The 18023-nt window shown below is 39.7% G+C and overlaps 1 protein-coding gene across 1 annotated transcript in view; it reads left to right on the top strand.

The window, feature by feature from the left end:
* LOC136851583 (glutamate receptor ionotropic, delta-2-like) overlaps positions 1–18023 on the top strand; it is a 67526-nt gene that overhangs the window by 44150 nt on the left and 5353 nt on the right. Inside the window, exons 5-9 of the mRNA XM_067125867.1 lie at positions 6815–6993; positions 7199–7275; positions 7401–7895; positions 9346–9542; positions 9744–9981. Of these exons, the coding sequence (XP_066981968.1) occupies positions 6815–6993; positions 7199–7275; positions 7401–7895; positions 9346–9542; positions 9744–9981 (1186 nt within the window). The remainder of the gene's footprint in view (positions 1–6814; positions 6994–7198; positions 7276–7400; positions 7896–9345; positions 9543–9743; positions 9982–18023) is intronic.

Raw genomic sequence — 18023 nt, 5'->3', positions numbered from 1 at the left:
TAAACGCGCTTTTGATGTTGATATCTCAAAACAGCAAAAAATAAATATATAAATACACAATAAATAAATAAGGGTTAAATGATAAGTTTAGCAATTTTTTCTTATCTTAAATCACAGGCAATTATTTGGAATTAGTGAATAATAGTAATACTATAATCAATAATGAAAAAACCTTTTAAAACATAATAATCGACGATCGTTGCAATTGCCTTCTTTAATTTTCTTACTTGAACGGTACTAAGACATAAAAATTTACAGAATCTACTGCTCTTTGGGGACAACATACTAGAAACTTTTTTAAAAAAACAAAGGGAAGTAACAATCAGGATCTTCACCACAGCTATCCAGATTACCAAGAATTTTCTTAACATTCCTAGAGCAAAATGCAAATTTTGTAAGAATAGGATCAGGATGACAAGTACCAGGGAGAGGGACATCCTCAGCTGAATGCTTAGCTCCAAAAGCTCGATGAAGGAGTTCAGCCTTTTTCTTAGGGCCATTAGCTGTTTGTACTGCAGGAATGGAAGATGAGCCTGACCCAAGAATAGAAGATGCCAATTTGGTTCACCAAAGGGAGGCTGAGTAATTCCTTCGAGTTTCCTCTTTAAAGAATTGTTGTCATTTCTCTGAGCTATATGATAAATTCTATTCGCATCACGGCTCAAATTTCACAGACCTAACATCTACGTATAATGAAGCCATTACCCAGGACACGTTAGAGTTCGATGTGTTGTTTGAAGAACAAACAGCCTGCACTTTCGCACAGCATCGTCTATTTCCTTACAGTATCAAAACGGACGGCAGTATCCAAATCCAAAATCTAACGACCTTAAGTATGGGCCAGTAATATTTATGTTTATAACTGAAGTGCCAAAGTAAACGGATCACGATTACGGTAGAAAGGGCATATCGGCTGTTATTAGAAATCATTTCGTTAATGGCTCAATCCTGATAAGCCGAAACGATACCTGTAAGTTTAAGGCTTAATATAGATGCCGAAGAAGATGGAAGAAGTGCAGAGAGGTACAAAAACTAGTCATTTTTGCAAGACAAAAGCTAGGGAACCAGGGTCTTCCTATTCAAGTTGCGACCGCCCTCGTTTTTCGGAGCTTCGCGTTGATTCGTCAGCGCAAGGATCCCCTGGACAGGACCGCAGCTCCCCTAATGAATAATCTTCATCACTCACAACCCTTGCAGTTCCCAAGGGGCCGAGAGTTCGGGGGCCGCCGCAAATGTAGGTTCAAGTTGGGAAAAGTCTTCCTGATTCTGAATAATTGACAGACCGTTTATGAAACATCAAAGGGAAAAGTAAACAAAGCATTAGAATGATTGCCTTTACTACGAATGTAAGTTCCAAGTGTATCTCCAATGTTTCGAGATGATTTTCATGGATGGGCCGTATAAAGTGAAGCTGTATTTTATGGCTTTCTAAACATTGAAGCAAATCTGATTACTTACATTTTGTTCTGTCCTTGTATTAATCTTTACTATGTGTATATATATGTATATATACATAATGTATATAAGTGTATGTATTATTATATATATATATATATATATTATATATATATATATATATATATATTATATATATAGGTTATATATATATATATATATATATATATACACTGTATATATATGTGTGTGTGTAAGACATCTAACATCAAAATCCAGGTCAGTACCGCGATATCCCAAATTCTACCCATTGTCGGGAAACAAAAACATGGTTTAGATGAATGGTAAAAGGTAAAAAGAAGACTAATCACCAAATGGTTAATTGTCGAATGCTAATAAAGTGACCATCTGAGATAGTCAGGTCAAATAAACTTAAACAAATATTACTAACGTAAAAGAACAATGAAAGGAAGACCATGCAATTTACCACTCTGCAGGAAGGCAGTGCCGTCATGCACCTCTTTACGTACTGTAGGTATTATGCAGTGTTTTGCAAAGCGTTCCTTCGGCCCCTAACTGCACTCCTTTCCTTTCCTTTTACTGTACCTACATTCATATTCTCTTTCTTCCATCTCTTAACAGTTGTTTCATAGTTCAACTGCGAGGTTTTCCTCCTGTTACACCTTTCAAACCTTTTTACTCTCAATATCCCTTTCAGCGCCGAATGACCTTATAGGTCCTAGTGCTTGGCCTTTGGTCAAAATTTTATATTCCATCCTATGCTATTTACCTAACACGTATAAACCTGAATTTTAATCTCTTCACTTATATTTATCAACTTTTTAAATTATAAACGCATCAAGTTTAAACAGACCAACACTTACATTTAAAACAATACCAGTGCTTGAATTGATAAAAGAAGATTCACTGAATTTTCTTTTAGAATTCTTCTAACCTGTGTCTCTTTTGTGCCCCGACGATGCGTGAAAAAGCGCAAAGTGCCTGGCAATGGTGCTTTTTGACTGTTATTTACAAAGTGATTTTTACTTATATTATATACACACACACACACACACATATATATATATATATATATATATATTATATATATATATATATATATATATATATATATATATATATATATATATATATATTATATATATATATATTATATATAATATAGGTATATATATCTATATATATATAGTTACACATTTGGCTGGGTATGGCAAATGAAATGATTACTGAATGTGAATTAGGCCTTGCAGGCCACTATACCCGAAAACTTCCCACTTGCAGGTCGGTCTGTGGGCCTGCCTATCACCCCTGGTCTTAGCTATCCTATTCGAGGAGAATCCATCCTTGGGGCCATTCAAAAATTACGTAACACTTTTTTGGTAATTTTTTACGCCCCCTTCCTCTGTCGTCACGCCTCATAACACATGTCCATCCCCTCCTAGAAAATTATGTAACATCAGCAAGTACCCAACCCCCTGAATTTGTATGTTTTCTTTTTATAGCAATAATATACTGAAGTCTAGACTAATATAGTAAAGCCCCCGTATTCTCAGGGGATGCGTACTGCAGCCTCCTGCGAATAACTAAAATCCACGAATACTTAAAACCCCTCTAAAAACACTTAGAACTGCCTATTTTGATAGTTTAAAAACAAAAATCCCATCTAAAAATGCTTACACCTGAGTATTTTAATAGTTTTATCACAAAAAGTGCATTTAGTCATGAAAATGATATGAAAATACAGTAATTAGTGAATATTTCTCAGTGAAAAATACATTCCACAGAGAAATCCGCGAATACATGAGTCAGCGAATAGTGAGACAGCAAATATGGGGGGTTTACTGTACCTAGAAATTATTACCTTTAGGGTTTTCTTAATACTTTTATGTTATGATATTAAAGAATCACAAATAAATTTGAAATGAAGATAATCTCTTATGACAAGTTTAGAAGAAAATTAATTTAATTTGTGATATTTTGCTAAATCACATTTATGCATAAAATAGAGTGTCGGAGCTCAGAAAAGGGATGAGTTTGTGATATTATCCTATGTCATGCAATACACATAGTAGTTAATGTTGAAGTACAAACAAAGGTTGATATATTTTAAATATATAATTAAGAAAAAAAAAAATAAATACCATATTCTCAATATTACTAAAATATAATAAAAGTTTATTGCAGAATCTTTACTATCTCTCTTTTGTCCTTCTACATTTACATCTTTTCAAAAGAAACAGGAAAAAAATCTGAAAATGATATGTGACTTATAGCTGCATCCCTCTTCCCCCACTGACACACTCATAACACTTCACCATAACCCCTCCCCCCTAGGGCGTTACGTAGTTTTTGAACGGCCCTTATGGATTCTTGGCACAGAGGCTGTGATTGTAATATATATATGTATATATATACATATATATAGTATATACATATATATGTGTATATGTTGTATATATATATATATATATATATATATATATATATATATATATATATATATATATATATATATATATATATATTGTTACATTCTTAGAGGCCTGTTAGAAGAATGAAAATGATTTTAATGGCCAACACACAGCACTCAGAATGCAAGCGATAATGTAAAGAATTAAATAAACCTACCTTATCACATCAGAGAATTGGAGGTCGCTTGGTAAATTATAAACTAGTAACAGCCAAACCCACTCATTTTACAAATGAAGCGCAATCAGAAAATTAATATTTAAGGGCTGACTGAGTGGCAAGCAAGCACATACAAGGTACAATAAAAGCTAGATACTGTGTAGCAAATCGCTGAATCCGAAAAGGCTACCGCCCTGAAATAGTTTGATGCTCTAATGACTTTAATGCAGACTGGTTAAAAGATTTTTGGTTGTTAATGCAACTGGATTCCTAAGGGGGGAACTGTCTATTGCCCCTGGACTACATAATCAGAAGACTTGCATGTGGCAGGATGGCAGTTAAACATCTGAGCTATTTTGGTTCACAAGGCAGGGGCAGACTGCTCGAAGAGCCAGATAACAGGATTCTGGAAGAGAATTCTACGTTAGTATTCAAATCAATGATTTTCTCTTACATGAAATTACTTACGCATGATGGAGGAATTAATCAATTAGACTTAATTAGCACTTGGTAACACTATGGTGGGAATGATCTAATTATCACTGAATTAATTTAATTTGAGCTTGGGACAAGTCATGGGTGGCAAATGGGCTTGCTAGGTCTGATTGAATGAAGGGGCTTTGTTTGGGAGACGAAAAGTTGGAGATACTGAAAATGGAGAGAAATTCACGAGGAGAGAAAGATACTGGCATTAGACTGAGTGCTTCCAGACGTACCTTATTCCTTCTGTGCATTGAGCTCGTTGCAAAAGACGAATTTTGGCCACAGGAGTCTTGCGATTGGCCAGTTTTGAAGGTCAAAGAAGGGCTGCACCAACTTGATGCTTTGGCGTTCTGTGACGGAGTGTGTGTGAGCGGCCAGGTCAAGGGGCGTCTCATTCGATTTTTTTGGGGTTGGGCACAAGACATTGTTGATCTGAAAGCAGTCAACAGCCAGCCAAAAGTCATAGGGAAATAGGTCTTATAGCTAAGTCTTTAAGGGTCAGCATAGTAGCCCACCTACAGCCCGGACTGGTCCTTCTGTCCCTAACGGCTATCTAATCCCCCCAAAACATCGTACGATGCTGGGGCTAAGAGGTCAGTACATTTTCCCCTAAATCAGATGATATGGGGGTAGGCTTCATAAGTTCACCCCCCTTAACGGCGTCTCCTCCAGCCGCCATTAAATTTTATTTTCTATCTAATGGGCTGAAGGGACAAATGGAATATATATGAATATATATATATATATATATATATATATATATATATATATATATATATATATATATATATATATATATATATATATATATATATATATATATATATATATATATATATATATATATATATATATACATATTTCCTGGGTTTATGGCATTTTTACAGGCCAGCAACAGAAACTTTATTTAATTGGCCTTGGAGTTCTGACTTATGTATACGGAAATCGTAAAAAAACAAAGAAAAAAGGGGTGATTTTAGGAGCTGAAGGCTCTGCTTCATAAGGAAGTGTTACGTAAACACTTGGGAAAAATTAAAGAATTATATTTACAAAAGAAAGCATTAGAAGGGAAAATGGGTAAGTAAATTGTTAGAGGGCTTGCAATGCCTGAAGATCCTTCCACTGGAGTCTTGACTATGGGCAAGGCACAGTCCAAGATGAGTCTACTAATGGCGATGCACTCAAGGATGACTGAGGTCTGGAGTCGGACAGGGGTAATGAATGGTCTCTCAGCAAATGTATCACTCGCCCATATGTATGGCTAACAGCCTCCCCTACGACTACTGCATGTCTACTGCTCACACAACTAACTGCCCCTCACACAACTAACTGCCTACTGCCCCTGTCTTTCCCTTTTAAGGCTGCGGCCATGTGCAAACATCTGCCGATAACTGGGGCCATGTGCAAACGATGTGTCATTGCCAGGTGGTCAGCGATCGGTTGCCTCTTCCCAGGTGGCCTGCAGAAAGACAATTCAGCAGCTTACTTTGCCTTTAGAAAGGTTGTTTTAAGCAGCTTAGTTGGTCTAAGCTGCATGAGGGAGCGGCATTCAGCCTCTTATCTTGCCTTTTTACCCGTGTCATCTCAATATCTGTTCCAGGTAAAAGAAGGACAGATCGAAATATTGATAACTTTGCTCTGATATCTAGGTCAACTACGACCGGCCATGCGGTGACGATGCCACTCTCAAGTGACAAAGGGCAAATTAGGTTGGGGGGGGGGGAGGCGCGCTGTGCAGCGACTTCTTGTAAATTATAATGATATATATATGTATAGCATATACATATATACGTCACTTATATGTATATACATTAAACCATATACCTTTTCCTCTTACAAAAGGTAGCACAAGAAAGTGGTAACATTTTAATAAGACTTTATTAACTTGGCAATAGTTTCATTCTCATTATAATATATATATATATATATATATGCTGTTGTTATATATATATATATATATATATATATATATATATATATATATATATATAATGTCTAAAGTAATTTTAAAATACAATTATTTTGTTTTTTCTTGAAACATATTGACTAATACAGGCCAATTATTTCCGTGGTATATGGCTTTATTCTTTGTGGATCTTTACAGGAATTTAATCACAATTTCTTAAAGCGCATTTAATTCTTGTTTAAACAACAGACATCAAATTTTTCTCAGGGCTCCCTTCGATGACAAACACCTATAAAGATGACAAATTCTATTACAATAAGTAGTAAACAAAGAATATGTTTGCTACAACAAATGAGAATCATATTTTGCCTTCTGTTACAGGTCTTTTGCTATGGGCTCTCCAGCAATCAGACCGTCTGGTCCTCCGTTTGACTCGGAAGCAACAGCTGTGCTCTCTGCCCTCCTAAAAGGGCCACTCGTCGACGACAACGTCCTCGTCGCCCTAGACACTGGAGCTCAAAATGTCCTCGACCTTAACCAGATCCTCTTCGACACCGAAGGCAGAACACCTCCTTTAGTTTCCGTATCTACTGACAACCCCGAGGGCTTCTTTCGGACGACACCTATTCGTTTTCTGCGCGGGTATCTCGTGACAGCCATCATGATCTTCATGGGCAATCCGAAGGGTTTTCTGGACTCCCTAGACACACGTTGGAACCCAGCAAACATGATTTTTAATCAATCTAAACTTGTCATTCAATGCAGGAGAACTTTTGCAACACGATGCGATACAGAGATCAGAGAAGATCGCTCTCTTGGAAGAAGGTATCAGTAATAAAACGGTAAAGTTTTTCGTTTACAGTGGGAAGCCGTACAAAGTTCATACCGAATGGAAAGTCAGGAAGAGGTTGATTGGGGTGTGGAGCACTAGCGAAATCTTCCGCGAAAAAGAGACCTCCTGCCAAAGAGGTTCGAAAATTTTGATGGCGCCATGTTGTATTTAGGGTCGTGGTGCGATGACTTCCCCTTCTTGTACCCAGTTGGTGGTGGGTGTGCAGGCATCAGTCTAGACCTCTTGGACATCATGGCTAAGAAACTCAACTTCACTTACGACGTCCAGATGGAGACAGCGGACCATAAATGGGGCTCTAAAGAGAATGGCACCTGGACGGGGATGTTGGGTGACTTGGTCTACAACAGCAAGGACCTAGTCGTCAACTACTTCTTGGCAACGGAGGGGCGCAGTGCTGATTTCGACAGCACCTACGCCTATTACTCTGAAGGGTTTGGATTCGCTCTTAAAAATCCTCTTCCAAAGCCCAAATGGCCCGGTCTGCTTTATCCGTTCTCGGGAGCAATGTGGCTGTTAGTTCTGTCGACAGTAGCATTCACGGCATTTCTTCTAACCGTCTTTTTGACTTTCATGCCAGAACAACAGAAACCAGGCATGGCATTTCTTCTGGTAAGTGACCTGTAATTGTAAATTTAGGTCTATAATGTAGCAATAATGCGCAGGATTTTACAAAAATTAAACAAACCGCTCTCTCTCCATCATTCATTTTGTTCGCTGGCTAAGGTTTCGCAACCACTAGAATGCTCGTATATTTGTATTTCCTAAATTAAATTTTCCAGTACTGTAGGTTTCCTTTCCCCTGCTGGGAAGCAGGCAAAATGAAGCTATAAAAAAAAAGTTAGTGATAATCTTAGAACGATGAACATCAGAATCACAATAATTAACTTTAAAGAAAAAAAACTTTGGTTGACTATGTTAACTGCTTATTCGGTTAATGATTTCTGTTAAAGAAAGTAAATTCTATAAGAGCAAGAATATTTGAAGGGAAATTATTTTTGCAACCTTTCAGCATCCACATAGTACTGAAACACTGTGAAGGGACACATTCTCCTGAAAAATTTCATAATCCATTAAACCAGACTCCTTTGTTATTTATAATGTATGTAAGTTGCTCCTATCTCTTTACCAGTTTGGAAAACTATACACTTACATAGTTGCGGGATGAATGATTAATAGGAATGAATTATAAAGTCCGAAAGATCCCTTTCATGAACGTCGGTACTTTAATTTTCGTCGAGACTTTTCCCATTTGTACTCGTATACACGACTTCACACACACACACACATATACACACACATGCACGCATATACATACATACATATATATATATATATATATATATATATATATATATATATATTATATATATATATATCAGGTTCCAACTTCTTTTAGATATATATATATATATATATATATATATATATATATATATATATATATATATATATATATATATATATAGGTTCCAAGAGAGAGAGAGAGATAAGAGAGAGAGAGAGAGAGAGAAAACGTAAAATTGTGTGAAAATTGTATACACCGATTTTCATGTGGATATAAAGGAACGTACTGTACATATCTGTACACAAGGCGATTCTGAGTCCATTTTAAATGAATTGAGACAGGACACAAATTCCGCTGTGCTTCTGTGCTCGTGTACAAGTAAGTGTGTAAAATACTACATATTATGTGTATTACGTGGTGGCCCGAGGTAGAGGATAAATAATACAGCTGGCTAACCGTTGGCTTTAATGGTTATATCTTGCTACACCTTGCTGCTACAAAATAGGTGGGCTTCTGCCCAATCACAACAACCCACAATCCACCAGAGACAAGCAGAGCTTCAACATGCGCAATATCCTACGCAAGGTTAATACACAACAATGTGAATACTGACGTATGTATAAATTGTAATCTAAATCTGCTCCTGATTTGTTTATGGTTGCAACTCCTTTTTGATGTTATTTATACGAAAGTTTAGACCTTGATTGATACATGCTTTTGTTCCGCATTTATGTAGTTAATAAATCCACATAGAAACCGTTTGAATCTCTTCAGATCATGGCTGGCGTCGTGAACCAATCCGTTCATTATACAGTGGCCAATTCATGGTCCAGGTTGTATACTGGCTGGTGGTGGTTGTGCGCCCTCATCATTACCTGTGGATACACCAGCAACCTAATCGCCTTCCTGACTGTGCCGGTGTTTCCGACGAGGATCGAAACGGTTGACCAACTGGCAGCCTCTGGCCTCAGGTACATACAAGGAATACCCTGAGAATCTGAGCTTTAGATGGAAAATGTTTTATGTCTCAGGGTGTATACTGGATCTCTCTCTCCCTCTCTCTAGTAAAATTACATACGATTTTCCCGCAATACGATATACTCGTATATACCTAAAAAATTATAAATTTCAATGCTTGTCTTTAGTAAAACTGGTACCTTATCCCTCAACAGAGTCTGCATGCAGGATTACGGCAACTTTCTGCCGGAGGCGCTGAAGGTCTCTACGGACCCCTCCTTGTACAAACTGGGTCACAACCTTGACCTCTTTCCTTACGCCTACCTCTCCTTCGAAATTGGTTTCAGCTGGGTTCTGAACAACACCCACGCCGTAGTGGACACATACTCGTACCTGGTCTATCTCCTGGAGCACCACAACCACACGGATGAAACCTACATGATGAAGGAACACGTAAGATGCCTTATGAAGTGAAATGGAATGATTGTCTTGCGGAAGAGAACGCACCGTATCTAGAGGGGTGAAAGTAAGAGTAACGGAGATTTTGTTTCTGCCTCATGAAAGAGAACGGGAAAAATCCGAAGGGCTGAAAGTACGAATATTAAATGTAATGCCTGCAATATTCAGGGGAACGTAAGCTACCGAGCTATGAGGAGTGAAAGTGAGGTATCAAAAAGCAATTTTTGTTTAGCTTAAGGAAACGTTAGATATCTCAAAAATGATCGCACTGATGTATGGGTTATATACATACAGTTCATGGGTTCTCAATTTTTTTTTTTTTTTCAGATGAAGAGCACCCACGGGTTTTTTTTTTGCGAGGGCGGAGGTTCATTATGAGAGGACCACAATAACTCTCGTTATTGTAAATCAGTCCAGTTGATAAATTTTATTTTAAATCCCACGAACATTCTAGATTGCTCGCACAGATGGCTCAAAAATGAAAATTGTACACCCAGATAAATGGAAGCTATCAATGTTTGCCAGATATGCACATCATGCGTATAGATATAAAATGGCAAGCACAGGCAAAGTGTTTACTTCTTTATAGATATAAAATGCAAGCACAAGCAAAATGTTTACTTCTTTAGATATAAAATGTCAAGCACAAGCAAAATGTTTACTTCTATATAGATATAAAACAGCAAGCACAGGCAAAATGTTTGCTTCTTTATAGATATAAAATGGCAAGCACAGGCAAAATGTTTACTTCTTTATAGATATAAAATGGCAAGCACAGGCAAAATGTTGACTTCTTAAGATAAAATCTATCACTCAATACACCGAATTTGTTTTTATATTGGATAATTAACAAGAAGATATCTGATTTTACTAGGAAAATTCCTGAATAAGTTTCAAAATTTTGCACAAGGCCTGTATATCTTACATAGCACATTTACAGAAATAGACTTTGATTCCGAACCGCTTAGAATGTCTTTTTTTCATCAGATTTATTTTACTGAAGGTAAAGCATGTACAAGACAGTTTTGAAAATGCAACGTTTCGGTAAAAAACACTATATTAATTTTGTTTTTAACAAAGTAATTCACGCCAAACATGTTACAAACTAGCATTACACGTTTCATAAAGTTAGTGTAAATATTTGCCTCTCAAACTATGGATATGGAAAATGACAACTTTTCGTAACAAATGCACTTTTAATTAAAACTAAGGTGAAAACAATTGCAGTTTCAAATCTCTCTCTTTCTCTCTCTCTTCCTGGCCGAAACTAAATTATATTAATGAAATTGATATGAATTGATTTTAGAAAGAGACACAAAACGAAGTTTCTACTCTCTAAAGCCCCTTGAAGACACAGAATTCATCCTAAAGCCAACGATAAGTTGTCAAGTCTCCAGAGCCAGGGATGGATTCCGTGTCTTCAAGGTGCTTTAGAAACCACAACTGAGTTTTGTGCCTTTTCCCAAAACTAAATCATATCAATCTGAATAATAGAGGCTCTCCTCCGGAGATTCCGCGGGGAATCTTAGGTCCTGGTTTTACCGCGGACCCTCTGGTGATTCAAGAAAAGCTCAAAAGTTATTTTATAATTGGGATTTCTTCACGTCCTTCTTGTAGAAGCTTGGAAGAAACAAGATGCTCCTTTTTCACCAAAGTGCCTTCCACCCATTTTAAATGCGGGTATTTGAAGAATGAAATCTAATTTTTACATGCATGTCACTTGTTATTACCTTTTCTAATAACTTTCTTCAATAAGACCGATTGATTTTGAATAATCATATTATGGGAAAATCTTCTTAATATTATTATTACTAGGCATCATGTTGATGATAGGTTGATTTCGATTCTAACTACGAAACATGAATTCAACAGGAATATGCACAGCAAAGTCGAAACTAACAATCAAACATTGATTGCTTGGAGAATTAGTTCAATATCACCCAAATTTTATAAAAAAAAAAAAAAAAAAGACGTTAGATAGAGATTTTATGAGTAAGGACAACCACAATAAAGAAATGACCTACTATATTCTCACTTCTCAGGAGGCATCGGATTGCAATAACAAACTTAACAGATTATGTAATCTCCAATATACATTTCAGGAAGATTCCATTCAAATCCCAAGCCCCTCCCAAAAAAATGAACAAATTCATTAAAGGGAATAATGATAAAATAACTCCTATCTTAATCAGAGAGAGAGAGAGAGAGAGAGAGAGAGAGAGAGAGAGAGAGAGAGAGAGAGAGAGAGAAAAGACTAAAAGGAGAAAAAATCGGGTTTGAAACCACACAGACAGGGAGGAGGGAGAGATAGAGAGAGAGAGAGTGGTCGGGACGATGGAAGAGAAAGTAGTGGGTCATTATGCTAAAAAGAGAGAGAGAGAGAGAGAGAGAGAGAGAGAGAGAGAGAGAGAGAGAGAGGAGCGTCCAGCCACTCCCAAAAAATAAAATTGACCCTATTTTCGGCCCCAAAATGAAAGAAACGGTTACCTCATCTGAAATGGGTGGATGGCACAATGGCCAGTAAAGGGTAACCTGTCTCTTCCATACTTCTACAGGAAGAACTTGAGCACGTCCCCTTGAATAACCAGGGTCCGGGGGCTCCATAATTAAGTCATTATCCATTCTGCAAGACTAGCATTTTCCAGCGACAGGTTGTATTCTTGGTGGCAATTAGCAGAACTATATTTCCTCTAGAATATTGGTAGAGACATCCAGACCTAAGTCATTCAACTGATGGCCATGAAGTTTCATATATTTCAACAGAAATAATAAACCAGTATAACGAGCTACTTATTTATACAGGGAAATTTTAAAGACATTGTATATAGAGACGGATTCTTTGGTTATTTTAGCAGGAATGTTAAGACGAGAGATCTTAGGGGGACGCTTTTTTAACAAACAACACTGGTATTTATATGAATTGCTGACCAACCTGCGGCCAGAAAAATTTACTTAGTAACTAATAGACCAATAATGCACATGCATTTGATTTACACTTTATGTCTTCTGAATATATGAAAAACAGGTGCGTCATGGAAGTGTTGTTATCTTGCTGGATTGATTTGTTGCTAAGGAGCGAGGCATGGGAGGTCGTGGTCCTCAAGCAGGTACAATGCAGGTGGCGACAGACTGTCGCCAAAGCATGGGAAACTTCCGTGGCACAATAGCCATCCTCCCCCGCTTAAAGTTGACCAGGGCGTTGCAGAGGGCGTCCCACACTTGAAAACTGGATTGGAGGAGTAATGTCGTTGGGCAAATACGCTGGTTTCAGGAAGTTGATGGCCACCCAATCTGTCATACCGTGGATGTCAATGAGGAAGGCTTTCTGCTTGTGGTTGATGACCCGGTAGGGCCCCATGTAGGGCTGGGTTAAAGGCGGTCGAACGAACGGCGTCAATTTTGATGAACTTGTGTGTTGCAGTATGCAGATCCTTGGAGATAAAGGTCCTGATGGTTGGTTTATAGGATGGGCGGTCAGGGGTGAATTTTCCGACGATGGTTCGGAGTCTGATGATGTCGGGTGAGGGATTATTGTTGGGGAAGAACTCACCAGGTATCATGAGTGGATCACCACACACCATCTCTGCTGCTGACAGGTCAAGGCCCTCTTTGGGTGTGGTCTGAAGGCCAAGGAGGACCCATGGAAGCTGCAAGTACCAGGTTGAGGAGTTCCAGCGGGACATCAGGGCTGCTTTCACAGTGCGGTGGAACCTCTCGACCATGCCACTGTGTGATGCAACTGGTGCTGAGGAGGCAGTTTAGAGACGTCCAGAGCTGCAACGCAAAGGTAGTGTCTCTGTTGGAGGTGATATGATCAGGTACGCTAAATCTGGACACCCATGATGAGAGGATAGCACTTTCACACGCTGCTGCTGATGCCTCTGTCATAGGGGTGGCTTCAGGCCATCTTGTCGAGCGGTCAACCATTGTGAGGAGGTACTGATGTCCTTCAGAGTGCAGGAGGGGTCCTACAATGCCGATGTGGACATTGGCGAAACGGCATTACAGTTGATGAAAAGAGCCCACAAATTCAGGTGTAGAGTAGTTTCTCTCTGTCTTGCTGAGTTTCCTTCTAAAAAAGGCGAGGGGTTGAGGTCGACCATGGATGATCTGTCCCATCTGTCCTATGGCTACATTACTGGCATCTGTGGACAGCAGTAGAGGATGACCTGGTGCAGGGAAAGAGAAGGTGGTGGCCTTGGCGAGGGTATTTCTGGTGGAGGTGAAAGTGACTTTCTGCAGGGGTCCCAAGGCAAGGGCCTTGGGCTTGCCCTTGAGGATTTCGTAGAGTGGGGCCAGGGTCAAGGCGATGGTTGGGCAAAAAGTGATGATAATAGTTCACCATTCCAAGGAATTCTTGTAGACCCTTGATGGTGGTAGGGGTGAGGAACTTCCTGATGGCAGTGACCTTCTCTGGCAAGGGCTAGATGTCCTCAGGTGTTCTGAGGTGCCCCAAGAATTCTACCCTCTTGGTGGTGAAGAAGCATTTGTCGTATCAGATGATGAGGCTGTTTTCTTGCAGCCATTGGAGGATGGTGTGTAAGTGTTGGAGGTGCTCTTCCTTTGATGCAAAGAAAATTAAAATATTGTCGATGTAACAGATGCAGAAGGGAAGGCCTCCCAGGATGCCGTCCATCAATCACTGAAAAGTAGCTCCTACATTGCAGAGGCCAAAGCAGGAGTAACTGAGGGTGAAGGAGCCGAAGGGCGCTGTGATGGCAGTCTTCGAGATGTATGCGGGGATTCATGGGGACCTGGAAGCAACCTTTGAGAAGGTCCAGCTTTGAGAAGATTTTTGCGCCGTGTAGGAAAGTGGTCATGTCTGTGGTGTTAGGGAGGGGGTGGTGGTCACCCTCGATGATCGCACTCAGCCTTCTGTAGTCCCCGCATGGGAGTAGGGTGGCATCCTATTTTGTTACTAGGTGGAGGGGAGATGCCCAAGGACTAGATGTCTTTTGACACAAATCCATCTTCTCCATCTCTGAGAAGGTTTTCTCTGCAGCAGCGAGTTTTTCAGGTAGTAGGCGCCGGAAACGGGAGTGTACGGGAGGGCCTGAGGTTTTAATGTGGTGGAAAATACCGTGTTCGGCAGAGATTTGATGAGATTGTCATAGTTCAGGCTTGAAAACATCTGGGTATGTGGTGAGCAGGTATGCAAAATCGTCTTTGGAATCAGTGACGTGGAGGGTGAGTTCTGAGGAGGCTGTAGAGATGGGCATCATGGAAAGATCGGTGGCATCTACGAGGCACCTGTTGGCAACATCCATGAGCAGTTGGTGGTGTGCCAAGAAGTCCACCGCAAGGAGAGGTACTGAGACGTCCATGACGATAAACTGCCAGTGGTACTTTCTGTTGCTGAGGTTAAGGGCGAGATACTTCTGACTGAAGGTAAGGATGGGAGAGCTGTTGGCAGCTGTGAGTTGGACGTCGGATGGCTGTGGGCATTTGGTTGGCTGACTGGATCAGGCAGAATGGAACGGCAAGCTCCTGTGTCGACCAAAAAACGAGTACCTGTGGCGGAATCAAGGATAAAAAAGAGAGGTGCTGATAGCACAGAGGATTGGATATTTCAGGATTATGGTTAGATTTGTGTACATTAGTATGGCCCCTGGTTGAAGGATACACACCTGCTACGGCTGTTTCATGCATATTTTGGCCATGGACACCCTGGGAGGCTGTTCTTGGCAGCAGGGCTGAATGTTCTGTGGTATCGGCAAAGCTGAAATGGTGGCGATTGCTGCTGCGTGTGGTCGGTGCCCATGGGTTTCTGAAGGCGGAATGGGTTTGTCCTGGAAGTCTGCGAGGGTTTGGCAGCCATGGAAGCCTCTGATATTAAGAAGGTCATCTGCAGCTGAAGGGTTGGATGTTCCTTGAAGGGTGGCAAAGTTGTGGGCATGGTGGCAGTTTGCAGCAGTGTGGGCATCCATCAGAGTGTCTGCTAGGGTGGTGAGGGCATCGTCAGGTGTGTCTGATGTTGGTCAGTGCTGCCCTTACTGAAGTTGGCAGGCACTGCAGCCAGAGTGCTTTGAGGATGTCAATGGATCTGGGAGAACCGTCTGCTGCAGGAGGAAGGTGGACGAGGGCTCTCATCTCGAGAAGGCGGTGGATGGACATTGATCACCCAAGGGTTGCTGTGCCATGTCGAAGATCTGTTATGCACAAACGGCTGGGGACAGTGTGAATCAGTCCAGTCAGACCTTCTTCAGGTCTTCGAACTGCATGACGTCCATGCCCTTAGCGTCCAGCCACTCCGTCAGTTGGGAAAGAGGTGGTCTGGCAGGGCGGCGAGGACATAACCTGCTTTAGACGACGAGAAGTGTGCACCCTTAATTCGAAGTGTGACTTCGGCCCGACAGAACCAAGTGTAGGTGCTAGTTGGTGTGAAAGTCGGATGCTTGACTTGGGCAATGGTGTCGGAGGGAGCGTTGGATGGGGCGGGCGATGTGTCTTCGTCGGACATCTTTGCTGGGTGTTGGTGGGGAAGGGTCACCGACCCTGGTGCGATGCAGGTGGTGACAGACTGTTGGCGAAGCGTGGGAAACTTCCGTGGCACACTATATAAACACTCTGGCCATTAGCAATATACCAGTCCTGTCATGTTAGTAATGTCACAGCCAATACTGTCCATGGTTAATTACTAACTCCAGTATACCCAACTTACTGATGATATAAAAGAACTGAGCGTACTGTACCTCACATCACAAAACTCTCTAAAGCATATCTGTGTGTAAACCGTACCAATAAAAGCTATCGGCACAGTCAGCCATATCAACAGCATTTTATTGCAGGGGTACAGGTCCGTATTGGTAGTGGAGCTTTTAGGGATATCATATCCCGGATATGGCCAGTGGTACATATTCCTTGCAGTCATTTTAAATGAAAAGGTCCGTATCCGCAGCCTAATTCACATTCCACTTTTTCCCTTTGTAAGAAAGGAAACCTAAATGGGTTACGAATCATCGTAAATAGCGATGTGTTAACTGCTGCTTGCTATTTAAATTAAATGGCAGTTAGGCCCAATTACAGTATTATGACAGTGTGATGAAGGTAAAATTTAATGAAGAATTCGTGAAGACGGTGAAGAGAAGACATTTCTCACTTTCAGCGCAAAAATTTCTCATCACGAAACACTGTTATGCCCACTTCGTAATGCCATTTTCTTGTGCACTTCTTGGAATCTGGAAAAGACATAAATTTTCTTTTGGAAGAATTTTTTCTTTTTAAGATAACTTCCATCTTGTAAATTTCCATCCCAGCATTCCCCATCCCATTGCACCCTTAGTCGATGTAAATTTCCATCCCAGCAATCCCCATCCCATAATATCCCATCGCAACCCTAGTCGATTTCGCTTCCGCTAAACCCTCCCCCAATCACGATATGACACATGCCACTTTTTGACTGATTACTCGATATTAACAGATTACGTCATCATCATTTCTTCCAGTTCTTGCCCGTCACATGTGTCCTATCTAGCTTAAATATAATATATATATATATATATATATATATATATATATATATATATATATATATATATATATATATATATATATATATACAGTATAATATATATATATATATATATATATATATATATATATATATATATATATATATAATATATTTCTTTTTTTGTGATGACCAAGACCTCTTATAATGAGAATATCAGGAATTTCAATGAGCCGAGGTGGTATTTAAAGTAAAAGCCAAAATTTTAGTAAAGTTTTAGTATATGTTAGAAGAAGTCTTAAATTTCATATTACAAACATCTAGCATTGCCACACCAAAGCTGAAAGTAAAAGCAGGCTTTGGCAAAAGCTCACAACAAAAGAGGTAACAGGATATTCAGGTTTGATATAGTAAATCTTCTTGAAGATGAACATCAAGAGTTTTGCAACTGAATGCTGAGACAGATTTGCATTTCTAGAAACCATCTCTAAGGAGGAGCATACAGTTAGTAAGGAGTGGTTTAACATTAAGAATACATATCAGACTGCTGGAAAAGAAGTATATGAATACTGGGTAAAAAGATGGA

Source organism: Macrobrachium rosenbergii, chromosome 3, assembly GCF_040412425.1.
Source record: "Macrobrachium rosenbergii isolate ZJJX-2024 chromosome 3, ASM4041242v1, whole genome shotgun sequence".
Taxonomy (NCBI): Eukaryota; Metazoa; Arthropoda; class Malacostraca; order Decapoda; family Palaemonidae; genus Macrobrachium; species Macrobrachium rosenbergii.
The sequence above is the reverse complement of the archived record's forward strand: the minus strand, read 5'-3'. Positions and strand labels throughout refer to the sequence as shown.